Source organism: Vanessa atalanta, chromosome 1 (genome assembly GCF_905147765.1).
Source record: "Vanessa atalanta chromosome 1, ilVanAtal1.2, whole genome shotgun sequence".
NCBI lineage: Eukaryota > Metazoa > Arthropoda > Insecta > Lepidoptera > Nymphalidae > Vanessa > Vanessa atalanta.
Genome location: NC_061871.1, coordinates 2,643,715 through 2,659,611, shown reverse-complemented (window position 1 = coordinate 2,659,611; position 15,897 = coordinate 2,643,715). Strand labels below are relative to the sequence as shown.

General features: G+C 32.9%; 1 protein-coding gene across 1 annotated transcript in view; it reads right to left on the bottom strand.

The window, feature by feature from the left end:
- Positions 1-2,216: 2,216 nt before the first annotated feature.
- The window catches only part of LOC125064538 (neurogenic protein big brain), a 71,581-nt gene continuing 57,900 nt past the window's right edge, over positions 2,217-15,897 (bottom strand). Inside the window, exons 3-6 of the mRNA XM_047671640.1 lie at positions 6,590-6,800; positions 3,700-4,046; positions 3,074-3,282; positions 2,217-2,842 (exon numbers count right to left, since the gene is read on the bottom strand). Of these exons, the coding sequence (XP_047527596.1) occupies positions 2,715-2,842; positions 3,074-3,282; positions 3,700-4,046; positions 6,590-6,800 (895 nt within the window). The 3' untranslated portion in view covers positions 2,217-2,714. The remainder of the gene's footprint in view (positions 2,843-3,073; positions 3,283-3,699; positions 4,047-6,589; positions 6,801-15,897) is intronic.

The window sequence follows — 15,897 nt, the reverse complement described above, 5'->3', positions numbered from 1 at the left end:
ATGATAGTAAGTAAATTGGCATGGTTGGAAAATAAACGTGACAATCAAGACAACATGTATACTGCAAATCTATTTATTTATAATTCTATAAGTATTATGACCAATATGATCATAAATATTCTTGTGAATAATACCTATACAAAATGGAAGTGCATTATGTGGCGACATTCGTTTTTTAAATATCTATATTAAAAATGTAGACGAACAATTGCCTGATGTATTTTGTCACCTTTACAAATGTTTACAAAATTAATTCTATAGCCTGCTGTTAATAATACAATACAATTATTAGAGCCGATTTTTTTAAAACAAAAAACTAATAATCTTTTATCGGCCCGATTAAGACCTTGAACCCCGAACCTCGATTTTTTCAGCCATCTATCTAACCTTTAGATAAACGAGATAGTTCATCATGGGTGACCACATTTTAGTACATTATTCGTAAAATGACAAAATGTAGTTTGCAATATACTCAAAAATGTACCTAGGTCCTTTTAGCACCAGGTCACAGAATTGAATAAAAACAACATATTTGGTAACTTGAAGTATATTTATTTATCAATTATACAGTGTACGTTGTCAATTTATATATTTTTATATCATACAATGAAGAGGCAAAAACAAGGAATAGCATTAACCTTTGAGCTTTCTTAAATTAGTAATACAACTGTTTTATGTTCTTTAGAGGTCTTATATATTGGCGGGATTTAAGAAATATGGCTCACATCAAGTTCGTTTTGAATTATAATGAAATTTAGTGTATCTTGCCTGATAAAATTGTAGAACATGAGATATTTAAAATCAACCTGTAACAAAATAGGGAAATATAAGGCAACATCACTTTTCGTCCCAATTATCTTAATTGCTTAGTGTTTAGTTTGACATAATGTTCAAAAGTTGTGTTTAATGACAATCAACATGAATTTGTTGAAATAGACTATAATAAATAAGACTACGATTGTTACTGATTCTGAATTTTCTAGCATATCTTGTCTTTTTAAAAAAGTTTCGATAAAGACCATCAGATGTCATGTCGCCATATCTCAGATATCAAATGGAAGCGTAACACAAGTTAGTTTACATAGCAAATAAAAACACACATAACATTCAAACGGTATATGTATACACTTCATAAGTAACATTTTCATACGAGAAACAAAATTTGATTGACATTATTTTGCTCATACATACTTTTATTGGAAACGGAATATGTACAGATTTTTACGCTAAACTATTGCCTAAATAAATTTATTTTGGAAGCCTTAAATAATATTAGAGGTAACAGTCTTATTAATTAAAGTATTGAATTTACTTTAGAGAGTGAGTATTTTGAAATATTAATTTGAACATTGTTAAACACGGATCGATTAACATTATAACAACATAGGGGAATAATTCAACTGTTTTTTTTTTAATCTGGTATAAAAATGGAAATAGATAATTATGTATCTAGGTAAAATGTTGCTCAAGCAATTTATTTCTAACGATAGCCATTTGAACTATTAAGAAATTTGTACATTTTATCATTAAACATTTGCAAATATCCTATCTATTCGTTGTAGAAATTCTTAATATTACAAATTCAAAGTTACAATAAATACATTGGCAAATTGATAAACATGTTATAGAGAAATCCTACGTAACATTGCTTAAGTTTAAATAGATTATAAGTAGTACAATGATTTGGTATTTTTTAAGAGTATTTACAAATTAACGCCTATCTATTTTATATTTTAATTATCTTACAACTTTAAATCTTTTGTCGTTTACGTTATATTCTTATTTCCAAACAAAAATACAAATTACATTTAAATATATCTCAAAGGTCTTAAAAAAAGTATTATTTGGTCCTTTGATACTTAGATGAAATAAAAATTAAATCTATGTCACAATAAATAGGTAGATTTCCCTAGTGGCTGTTTGTAGAACTAAATCAAACGATACGTGTGTGGGTGCCGTTATTTGTCATAAAATAGTTCTGCGAAATACCGCTAGGGGTACTATCATTGCCAAAAGCAAAAATGTTTTTGTGTGTCACATGTTGTATAAATATTTTTTTAAATGTTTTATAAGCCTCGAATTAAATTTAAAATAATTAAAGATATTATACCAGTTCTACTATTATTAATAATTAAGTTTAAAAAAATAAGTTTGACTGGAGTATTTTCATATAAACTATTACAAAAAAATTTACTATTTGTTATTGAGTCTTAGTTTAGTTTAGTTACACATCATGTTGTCTTTTTAGTTACACAAAAGTAAAATCTACTTATTATTAAGATGATATAATCACAAAAAATTGGCAATAGTATAAAATTGCTCATTTTTAAACGTTTGTCATCGTTTTATAGAATCAGTAAGTACACATACATAGAATAAAGCGCTTAAAATGATGTGTAGGGTACGTGACCCAATTCAAGGCTTGTCACACTACCGCATTTATTGGCCCCGGCAGCCAATGTGCGCTTTAGTATAAACAAGTACAGTTCACGAAATAAACGTTCACGTCATCGAAATAACGCACATTTCAAAGCCGTCGGGTACGAGTTCACGTCACGAGCCACTGGATTAGCACGGCAAGGCACGAGTTCACGTCTCGAGGCCCCCGGCCCGGGGCACGAGTTCACGCGCACACGTCCCACGGGCGCAGGCACGCCGCCCACGAGGGCTCAGACGTCGAAGAGCAGCGCAATGTTGTGCTGCGAGGCGCGCCGCTAGTAGTGCTCGGGCGGGCGGTAGGCGCGCGCGGGCGCGAAGCTGCCGTACGCGCTGTCCTCCGACGACAGCGGCCCGCGCCGACTGCCGCCGTACACCGACTCGCGCCGCTCCTGCACCGCGGCGCCTGGTGGGAAGGAAATCGTTAGTAAACTTGTGCCTCGCAGATTTCACTCTATGTATGAACCTTAGATTATAGAGGTCCTTCAAAGAATATGAGACAAAGACGAGACCGATGAGCACTAGTCCTCGAAATCGACGGCTCGAATGATCAGAACATTCCCAAATCGAATTACGGTTTGGATGAGGTAGTGGGTCGAGAATGAAATAAAACGACTCGAGGGGTTCATATACAGACCGGCGGGGCCGGGCCGCACGCCGTTGGGCGCGCCGTAGGCGGGCTCGCGCTGCGCGTTGTGCACGTTCTGGTTCATGGTGACGGTGTGCGCGGGCGGCCGCAGCAGCAGCGACTGCGCGCCCGCCAGCGCGGCGCCGGCCTGCGCCACGCTGGCGCCCACCGCGCCACCCGCGACCACGCCGCTGCTCTTGCTGTACACCGACTGGGACCTGGAACGCGACGGCTTATTACCGACTGTTTGTGGAGCTTCGTCCGATAGCGATCCATAGTAAAAATATGAGATTGAATTACTACAAAAACTTAAGATGCCATGCACGGTTTAAATGAATCTTTCTGTATACACCGATGTTCGAATTTGTGCTGCAACGGAAAGTCGTCACTGACTACTGCTCTACGCTATCATTTATGTAACAAATGAAAATAAAGTGATCTTATTTAAAATGTAAATTAAAGTATCCATAAATTTGCGTTGCAGAAAAGTTACAACCAAGCAAAAACTCCTAATTAAATGATGTATCGAGTAGACTAATGAAACTCTAAAAGCGAAAACTCTAAAGTCTACTCATTCTAGGCTTGATAAGCCTTAAACCATCAATAATTACATTTGACACGTGGATCCATCAGACCTGTGGAGGGTGTGACGAGCCGGTGGTGGGGATCGACAGTAGAGAGACTTGGTTCCGGAGTACAGCGGCTCTGTTGTGTCGGGTCTAGGAGCTGCTGCAGAGCAGTAAGTCGGCGCGTGGCGGTAGTGATGATGAGAAGGAAACGCCGGCTTGTCCAGTTCGTCGAGATCTCGTGGTGAGGAGGCACGAGAGTTGGAGTTAACTCGCGGTCGCCGCGTGCCCCATTCGTGGAGAAGTGCGCAAGCGATGCCGCCTCCGATACCCCCGACCCAGCAAACCCAGTGACTTTCCCAGCGAGATAGAACAAAAGATGGCCCCAAAGACCGAGCCGGGTTTAATGACGGCATCTGAAAAGATGAAATAAAACAATTAAAAAAACGTAGACACAACACAATTTTTTGAAATGAGAAAATTTACTTATTTGTTATGTTCTTATGAATATTTAAAATTAAAGAAAATTAGTGTAATAAAGGAAAGAGTATCTGTAAACAGTACGACTGTTACTTAAGTTCGTTTGTAATTTTATTAAATAAATTATTGTTAAAAATGCATTTAGGAATTATAAACAAAATAACTTAAGTACCAAAGCGTAGATCTTGTTAAATTTTATTAAGCAGCTAATACGAATAAATTTTCTTAAAGATCGAAAATATTTGCACAGCGGTATGATATTTGAATACAAAATAAGAACTTATAAAGCTCGCAAGACATTTACGGGTGGGTTCGTTCCTTTGATTAGAATCTCCGTTTTATCCACTGGGACATCTCAGAATATCTCGGATATCAGAAGACATTCGGTAAATTCATTGGCCTTTAAACTGTACGTGAATCTAAATTGCAATGTAATATTCCAACCGCAATCCACTTTACTGGTCTCAGGTGCACTTGGCGTAAGATTATACCTCGTTGTAATAGATGGTTGCAGATCAATCGTTATTTATGGTATATTGTTACATGTCACTAATTTGCATACGTAGCACGTTCCTCAAATATATTAAGAACATTTAGCTCAGATTAATAAATATTATCATTACTAGCAGGCTCTTATAAACACTGGGATAGACAGGTTAACGGATGTTATTGTTTCTACGGGAGGACCCGGCAGAAAACTCGGTACTCTTATTCTGATCAAATACGTAGTCATCGATATATTTTTGTATTATGTATAGGTAAGTTGGTTTGATATTTAAAATATCATATTTTTATTATTGTTTGATAAACAAAATATGAATAACAGTGAAAAAGTATATATAATATTCAACAGCTTTTTAAAAATTAATTTTTATGGCTGTATACGTCATAATTGTTAACAGCGTGTACAACAAACTCGGCAAAGCCATCGCTTCCAATTTCAATTGTAAAGGATTCAAGAGGCTTGATTGCACTACATTCGATGTAACAAGCGAGTCAGCGCCGTAAGGCATTCACGTCTCTATATCGTAGAGGACAGGAGATAAATTTAAGTAAAGGAAACTTTTCACTTTCGTACGAGAATTTGTGCAATTTTTTCACATTTATTTTGAGACGGAAATGAGCGAGCGATTTAAAAAACGTCCCCATTGAAAGGATCCCGTGCTATTTCTTCACTACGCTGACAACAATGGCGTCCTACCTGCGGGGATTTTTGCATTAAAATCATCTTCTTTTCATTTGGTAAGGATTGTTAGCTGTAATTAGGGCAGATACAACTTTGCAGCATAAAGGGGTTTCTACTGTATCTGCGGTCGAAACAATCCCTGGTAACCGCGAGAGCTCCGATAAAAGAAAATGGGTCATTTCGCTCATTTTATAATTGCAAAACTTTCTGTTGATCTTAGATTCTTAACAATACTTTTAATTTTAATATTTCAATGTTCTTTCATAAAAACAATGCAGAAAAGTAACTCAAGATTAGAAACAGTGCTTACGACCGATGTGATCGGGAGGACCGAATGATGAGGCAACCAAGAACTATTATATTCCACTGTACCTACGCTAAAATTCAATAAATATAAATACATTTGACTATCAACATTATATATTACAAAAAAATAATGATTTCCATCGAATGACATTTTATCCTTTATTTCCATGGGATATCAGATACATCAATTTTATTAAGCGTCCGTTATGTATATAACTACACTAGCTCACTCACCACTCAATTCGGTGAACAGTAATACAGACCAGTGCTATTGCTGGCGGTAGGCAATTAGAGTTTCGAACTATACAAATTCGTGTTTTATATTTCATTAACAGATATATATATAATATATATTATGTGAATAAAACTATAAAGCAAATTAAATTTATTTGTACGAAATATATTGAATTTGGTCAATAAATCACAGATGTATTCAGGTATCCAACACATTATACAACGAAGAGCCCAAAGGAGTAGGGACGGACATTTTAAACAAATCGCAATTTCGTTCAGCGAATATTGAATAGATATGGAAGGTATCTTTTCTTGTTTGAGTTTTTGTTGGCAATACTTTGTCCAAACAGATGCGTAAAAAGCGAACATCTGCCGGTAAAGATTCTCTTCACAAAAGGCAGGTAGTGTCGCGGGTGGATACGCTTTGTGTACTGAGAATAGTAATGGAAGGACGCTATTGAGCATTCTATCTGGGTCCGCTAGGAGTCGTTTACACATACCTACCTATTACATGTCTTGAAACGATAAAATGTGGAAATTGGTAAAATAAATACATTTTACTATCGACAAGTCAAAGATAGAGTGAAAATTGATCGATTTTGCGAATAGTTAAACTTAATCAATACAGCGCGTAAGTATTGTTACTTATTTTATGTTATAAATGTAAATAACTAAAGTATCACTTCAAATCGTCGACCCCTATGTGTAGTATCTGGGTATGGGTGAAGGTAAGTGTTTTGGTCGACTACTCACAGATACAAAACTCGCAGCACAATATGCGGCACCAAGAAGCGCGGGTGCTGCACCGGTCCATCTTCTCTCCATTGCAGCGAAGTAGGCGCCAGCCACCAATCCCGACAACAGGAGCTCAGCACCAAGACGCTCCCATGCTGCGCCTGCTCCGGCAACACCGCCTCCAGGCAGCGACGCAGACAAACCGCCTGCGTACCCGGGAACACTTACTCTGGAAAAAAATCGTACAAATTATAACATCAAGTTTATTAAGATTATTTTAGGTAAATAAACTAACATAACAAAAGCTAAAGTAAAGATTTACGTCTATTCATTACATCATTACGGCTTAATTGCTCCTTCGTTGATCTAGTAGTTTGATATAAAGCCGAACATAACAAGGTTTTGGGTTCATACCCTTAAGTTGGCCCGATAAAAGTTCAATTAAATATACATACACAAATTACAGAATTTACTACGCAGACAAAGTCGCAGGAAACACTTAGTAAACTACATCACTGCTATAGCGATACAATCATCTTAATCATATTAAAACTAATGAGATATATATGTTCCTACATTTATAATACGCTAGGCTATAATCTAGGACCGTCCTTATAGTCTTTATAAAGTTTGTAATTAAGATAATTTACCGATGATATATAAAATTAAAAACCTCATTGTACATATACTATGCGAACGAAATTACCGTCCTCGAGATATTTTAGTGAATATACAACGTTAAACGTTAGAAGGAAAAATCATTTTTAGAAAATTGTTGTCTTATGTACGAAAAATGCGTAATGGTAATAAGCAAAAGGTCAGAAGCGACTAAAAATATATTTTTTTTATATAATATAATTAATTCCGGTTCATCAGTTTACTTAGCTTAGTACTCAATATCTGCAATCGAGACAGAAATTGATCAGTATCAGAATTTGCTAAATAACTTTGATAAACTTAAAACTTTAAATACACAAACCTATTATGTAACGTCATTTGTTTAGACGAAAATCGAAATTTGAAATAAAGATATCTATGAAATACGATAAAAAAACAAAGCGGTCTATGAAAAAAGTATATATATAAAAAATAGAAATATAACCAAACTTATTTATAATTTAAACCTTCAATCTAGTGAACTGAGAGTTCACTAGAGTGAAGGTTTTGACGTAATACGTACAGTTAACGAACGATATGATGGACGCGAGCTGTACAATATAATATTCCGTTGACAGATATTATGTTATAGATAAACATACTAGATTTATACTTTTTTCTAATAGCTCTGCTATATTATGCTCCATAAATAGTTCTTTATTTATAATACAACACTATTCCATTTAACTGCATATCCACTTTAATTTTACTTCGGAAGTTCGGATAGCTTCACCATTTTTCACGAATCTATACTGAATCATAAATAAGTTTGGATTTCAAACAATAATGTCATGCAATTGAAATAGGTTACGACTATTGTATGTACATGTTAATTGTTAAATGTATATGTATACTTTGAATATTATAAAAGAAGCACCTTGAAATTGTTGTCAAAAGAATGAGATTTATAACTTTTTCTTTGCTTCGTGTAATTGGTTTACAGAAGAAATAGTGAGCCACGGAAAGAAATGGTTCCATTACGCGTTTATTTAATTCCGAGACAAGTTTGACTTTTATGTAGTTTTCTGAGAAACATTTTACACTTTTAGTCTACTTTTATAGCTGTTTTAAGATTCATTATGGTAATTTGTATGACAATTATTAAAAACGATGACAATGTTCTGTAGAAAATTAAGTATAAATAAGCAGGATATCTATTTACTCATACGCATTTCTTTCAAGAAGGAGATTTTTATTTCGTGTTGATTGAAAGTTAATGAGATAAAGCGAAATAAATTGTGATAAATATGTTTTTCCATAAACGAATGGAAACGACCACGCCATGAAAAACTCATTAGTAACTCGATTATTAAATTCCCTACGAAATTCCTAAATATTCTACCTTCGTTCTATACAAGCACTGTTTTGGTAACTTTATATAATAGTATGGGCCATTACTTCGAATAACATAATATATGTTAACGTAAATATCACATAGATATAGCATGGCGTAAAATGAAATGGTCGTTTTGACATCAAGGAGGGCTTTTTTTGGTGAATACTAGTCAAATAGTTGTCACGATTGTATTCCAATCACAAGAGGACAACAAAAAACATTGACATTGAGTTAGCCATATTATTATTCAAGAGATTCAATAATCTATGATTACGAATTTGCGAAAAGATAGCGTTTTGAATGTCGACTAAGCTCTCATCGGAAGTTTGGAAGTAAAATTAAAGTAAAATTAAAGTTGATAAAGCTAGTAATATAAAATATAGCTGAGATATTGCTGGATTACATAAATCTAAGGTTTTTTGTCTTTATTCTTTCTCCGATTGGAATAAGGCTGTTGTAGTTAGTATATAGGGAGCCTGAGGTCCGCGTCTTCTTACGAACAGCTTACCTACCTACTACACCCTCTCGTCTCAGTCCTATATAAGCATTGCTTAAAGCTCCGATAATAATCCTTTATATTTTATGGGACATTATTCATAAAGCTACTCGTACATCTCATACAGTGTAGGTTTACCTAATATCAAGAATCATTACGACGACGTCGTTCTGGGATTTTTACGACACGGTTTGCTGGAAAGACGTAGATAAAATTTATTTTCTATGACATAACGATTTCAATAATATATGTAAATGTTAAAATGTAAAAAGCGACATTTAAGACGACATCGTAAGAGTACTATTGAAAAATATATTTTTTGATGTATGACATTATCTTTTAATATATTTTTTTGTATTTGAATTATAATTTAATTTTAATTCAAATTTGTATATATTTAAGCACTTAGTGCTATTAATTCTTATGTTAATAAATTATTTTCTAAGTTGTCAATGAATAATTAAAATTAATTAAATACCTATCGAAATGAAATATAAAAAAAATATCCAATTAAATGTTCGTTTTGGCACAATATCTTAAAGGTGAAATGGACATTTCACCTTTCAGGACATCAGACATTTTATAACTAAAGCTGAAAGTATATAAAAAGTTACATATTTGTATACACCTATTATCTATATAAAGTTGATATACACAAATAGATATAAATATAATAAATATAAAACCGAAGTGGGTTTCCAACATTGTATTTTATAATTCACTTCGTCCTCAGTGGATTCTTCATCTCATGCACCTTGCGTTGTCATATATTCAATGTATGAAAATGTGTCTTCAGTTTGATATCAAGCCAAACATATATATATGAAATAAGCTCCACAAAATCTTCTTCTCTAAAATCTATGCCTCAAGCTCAGTAGTGGTGAATACACTACAAGTAGTTAGTAACGTCTTCTTCCCACCAAGATTCCCCGCGGTCATGATTTTTACAGTAACTATTTTTTTATTAATATTTTTATAATTATGTATGGACTCAATGTTAATGCGAAAAAATGTTTTGTTTTTTTTTTTTTTTGTATAAGATCGTTGACCTTTAAAGCGGTTAATTATTTCGATCAATAAAAGAAAAAAATGTAATGAACATAGAATTTGTATGAACGCTGGTATAATTTTCATAAGTAAATCAAAGCTTATTCGCTTCCATGAACGCCAGTAGTAATCGTGCAATGTCGTTAGTTCACAAGTTCGAGCTTTACGTACGTGCAGTCCTTTTATATCTAGTCGAGGTCAAGTAAGAGGCCTTAAGTGGACCTCTATAATTAGATTGCGAACACGTGAATGTGTGAATTGTAACATCGAAACATTAGTGGAATTAACCTCCTGAGCTGGAAAGCTTGGAATTTGTAACAGTTCGTGTTAAACGTATTCGAATATTTTACGAGTCAGATTTTTAGAATGTTATCATAAAAATTACGTTTGAATCAAGTTGTTGTTATGATTGATAACCTCGCCTAATGGCTGGGTCGGGGCAATAACAGTTATTGAATGATTTATCAAGAAAATTTCAATAATAGTTTGGATTTAGCAGTTGGCAGTTACGCTCCCGTGGAAGGCACGTAAACTGTCCTGTACCTCTTCTCCATTCCCGTTTCATCGACATGAATATGCACCTGTATTTACGTATATGCATGTCCACTATAATATCTCGCATCTGTTGAGAATAGCCACGGTGGCCAAATTCGGTCAGGAGTATCATATTTATCATAGTTTTTATCATATAGTATAAGTATAGAAGGTAGGTAGACTGTCTCTTATTCAGAAAATGTTTTAATATACATATACAGTATAAGGTATTCACAACAACTAACATGTTTCTTATTAAACTGATTAAATAAAATAAAAAATATACGACTTTAAATTAACTTTGTTTAGAGCGACATTGGTTCTTGTTTATTTCCAATAAAATTGTGTAATAATTTAAATATATATCAATACAAGTTGTAATTCATTACCCGTTACCCGTTACCCTTTCCGACCTATACTTTCGGTGATTTCGTGATGAATCAGTCAATGGTAATTAGTAAATAATATTACCAAATAAACAGGGATTGTGTATTTTGAGTTAGTTACGTACAAAATATAGTGTTAACATCTGTCAGTTGAAAGATAAAATGAGTTTTAAAACAGATCTGATAAAATCAATTGATCCGACCTTAAGTAATGTCAGCTGCTGTGTAATTATTAATAAAGCGGCCTCAAGTGATAGGACACGCAATGACTCCCAACCGTCGCCGCATCTGCCCTCTCGTCACAAACTACGGGACTCAATCATTGAGTGAATCAGCCAAGATGTTAGTCGTTAATTAATACTAGTACGAGTATCTAATATATATATAAATGACATAGAAGACTCGGATACATATATATATATATATATATATATATTAAATGCGGGACAAACCAGTGTTCGTGATGCTGAGTGATAATGAGATTTAAATATAGGAGTGGTGTTTATTAATATAATGTAATATATGTAGATGTATATATATATATGTTTTAATTTGGTTTTTATTACTTTAGACATTTATTTATTTATGATATCGCAACATTTTAACGAACCGAAAAATAAATCTTGTTTATAGGGAAGACCAGTAATAGTTGGTATAGAAACTAGTTCATCCGCTTCTACCTACTAACAATGGCTATTGAGTTCGCTATCGGATGAATGGCATCATTGTGGTACGACGGCTGCGAAGTTGCCGACCCATAAACATTTCCTTAGATCCTCGATGTGTCAAAAGATTCAAAAGAACGAAATTACCACACTTTCATTCATATCACATTTGAACATCGAGGAGAAATATTACAAACGACGTAACGTTATGTTAGGAATAGGCAATTTTAAGAAATCTCAAAATTTATTATTCTGTAACATAGGTTTAAAAATAGAAAATGTTCAATTAAATTGAAATTTTGTTTGAAAATCATAATGCCTAGGCAAGCGTGCTACTAAAATATTAGCATCAATATTTAACACCAGACAAGAAAACGGTCAAACGCAAGCCTATTAAGGGTAAAAAAACCATAACATAAAATGTTTTATTATTATCCTAATAAGCATAAACTAAATATATTAGTTTATCTTTTACTACAATTTCTTCAATTACTTAATTAACCAACACTTAAACTATATTTATTAAACAATATCACAAGATATATTCGTCGTTAAGATAAAGCTTTCATACCGACTTGAGTGATTAAATAATGCAGCGATTACCTCCGTAGCTCGTTTATCACAGGCAATGTTACTGCAGGATCAGGTGAGTTATTGATGAAGTCAGAGCTCCGATCAAGATCAATGGTAGCTCGAGGGAAACGTCCCCATTACCACCAGAGGCCGAAAAAAATCTCCCAATTTTTCCATCAATAATATAAAACTACACCGGACGTTCTGCGACGTTTTTCAACACACGATACCAGGAAATGAGGTCCTTTATTTACTTTTTTATTAACCGCAACCACAGACTATAATAATACTACGCTTAGTCTCTACGATTCATTTTATAAAACTCGTAACGTGTATAAGACGGTCCTTTATGAGGGCCACTGTACATTCATATGTTTATCTCCTTTTGTCTTTAATGAAATTGGTTTATAATTTAAAAAAACACTATTTTAATTCTTTTGGAAAAATAAATGTATTCTTTCGGTGTTAATAAATTATTTAATTTGTTTTTTCTTACTAAATGAATCATATTGAAGTGTAATTTTTATACGTATACAATATACATATATCGTAATGAATATAAGCAATACACTTGAGTTCGTAACATATAATTAAAATTTTGGTCGCAATCACTTTGTTAATTTATGTACTTTAAAACCAAAAAACTTAATCCTTTTTTTGTAATCATCTACATGAACTTTTTTGTACACATACTAAACTAAACTTAACTACAATGACAGTATCGAAATACAACTATCTCTTGCGCGTGAGGTTTTAAAAAATATTTATTCCTGTATTGCTACACTAAGCCTTTATCTAGACTCTATTTCCAATGTTTATATTTTTAGTGACCATAATTAAAAAAAAAAGGATTAATTAAATAAGATCATTAAATAAATAAGATCAGACACCAAAAAAATAAATAATACAAAATAAATAAATAAAAACGATTTCTCGGCCTCCTTTTTTCCGAAGTCTAATTTTGTTCTAAGAAATGAAATAACGCATTTTATTTTTAAGATTTTCAACTGAATTTAAGCTGAGTGGCTATCAGTTCTAATTCAGACGTCGACGTTCAGACGTAGATCTTGTTATTGTCATTACCGACAAAGCAGTTACAAGTCGATTAAAGTATAAAGCCCTGCAATTGACATAATCTTTGATCACGTGATCTGTTCACTGAATAAAAAATAGTGTCCTAAAAATTAAAGAAACATTTTAATTGTTTTTGAAGCAATAAATTGAATATGAATTAATCGAGTTACGTTCATAAATTATTCATAGCGTAATTAAAATAGATATCGATAATTTGTTAATTTAGTTACAATTAATTTAAAATGTACATTCGATTCGATTCAAAACGTTCATGAAAAGATATTCACCGCAGCAAACATTGAACTCTCAAAAAAGTATGCAAAACGCTGCACCTGCGTTAGATAGCATCTAATAGCCCTCATTAGATATTCTAACATCCGTTCTAATACCTTTGTTACGAGATTATACCCCTATTTCATGTAATTCGAAGCTTTTTTTTAAATGTTTTTGAACGGACGAAACTGTGATTAGTTTAGCCGCCCTTCGTTTTTTGTCAATTTCGGGGAAAATCTGAGATTTAAACGTGAGATAAAAATAATTACCGTATACAATTTCAATGTTTACACACTGAGCTGACGATACGCGTGTAACGTTTATATAAATACTATAATCTTGGGTTAAAGTCATACATAATTTACATTCATCGTTTTATTTAAATTTTATGTAAAAACATATTGAAAGAGGTGTTATGTGCTGATAGTAGTAAAAAGATACGATAATACGATAAGATACTTTACATTCTTTATAAAAATATTTGTACCATTTTGTATGTAAAGAAAACCATTATGATATACAAACGCTTTCCTTAAGTTGTCTTTGTAACATTATCTACAGTTATCAAATATAATTATAAATATTTAAAATAAATTTTTCGGCACAACTAAAAGTCATTAAAGTAAGATTTGATTGAAAATATTATTTTAGAAGTGAAAAGTAAAAACTTTTGTTCTCTTTTTTTTATTCACTCATGAATTAATTTGCTATAAAAAAGTTCGTACTTATTGTAACTACATTTCTCAATTCACAGAAGAAACGCGTTGAGTCTTTGCTTTATTAGCAGCCCGTAAATGTCCCACTGCTGGGATAAAGGCCTCCTCTCCCTTTGAGGAGAAGGTTTGGAGCATATTCCACCACGCTGCTCCAATGCGGGTTGGGTTGGGTTGCTTTATCCAAGAGGAAAATTAAACATAAATGTATTTTTTAACAATTATATCGGACAAAATATATTGAAACTTAGCGAGTACATTTTGGTAGTCATCAAAAGTGTTCCATATGTTAATCATCCCTCAAATGTGTATGAGATGATTATGCATAATTTATGCGCTTAGGGTCAAGTGGGACAAATGTTCTATGGTAGGGTGGGCTATCTTTTATCCGTTTTGTCAATGGTCAGTAAATTGGCGAACATTGACACCTTATGTCGATGACTGGACCGAAATATCAAGAGAACAATATACGTATTAGCACGAACCTTTTTATGAGTGGGATTCATGGATTTGGTATGACAATGCAAATAAGAGATGCAGCAAACAGAAATAAGTGACATTTGAAGCGTTATTCAGAAAATAATATTATTTCTGATATACACATATATGTACATACATACATAATATTATAGTCTTATCCGTTTTAGGTCTTCTTAATTTAGTCCTTTTTATTGTTTTTTACTGTCTCTCTGCAGTGTATGATTAATATGCAATTTTTTTAGGTATATAACCTTAAAACTATGCAGAAATTTTGATTAGGAAAAAGACACGAATTAAATATTTTTTATTAATTAAAAAAATACTCTACTGGATTTTTTTTTGTATTTAATCTTTAGAGATAATATTTTACCTTGCGCTGCAATAATATATATTCTACATAATATGAAATAACAATCGTTTTATGTAAAAAAAACTATTTCGATTACACCAGTGTGCTGTAAAAGCATATTAAATTTAAATGGAATACTTCACATTTACGTATTTACAACAAACATTTAAAAAACGAAGGGAATATAAAACCATATAAAAAAGAACGAAATTATCAATAAAATGTAACCAAAATCAACCCCAAAATATATTAACAAGCGAACAATTACATTTAATTCAACGATGCACTTTTTAATGTATCGCAATATGCCGCCCCACGAATCGAAAGCTATCTTTTTAGGCGGTAATAAACTGTGACATTTGTTAAAAATTATAACCGAGAGGGTATCGCTCCTAAAATTCAATTGTATGAAGTGGCACTTGTTAAAGAGTATCGAATAATCGGCAATTATTACAGAATAAAACGAGCGATTATAAATGTTGTCCCTTCGCAATACGAACTATATTTCCGACGTATCTTGAAGTGATCATTGAAATGGAGCTGCGGGAAAAGTGCTCTTGTATTTTTAATGTGCAGTTGATTCTCTATTGTATCGCTTACATTGGATTTTATTAATTATTTATTTTATTTATTTATTGCTTTAGAAATACCATCGGCATATTCACAAATCATATTTAGGAAAAACAACAAAAGAAAACTTGTACAGTGTGATACACCATTACAGGTATTTACATTTTACAACT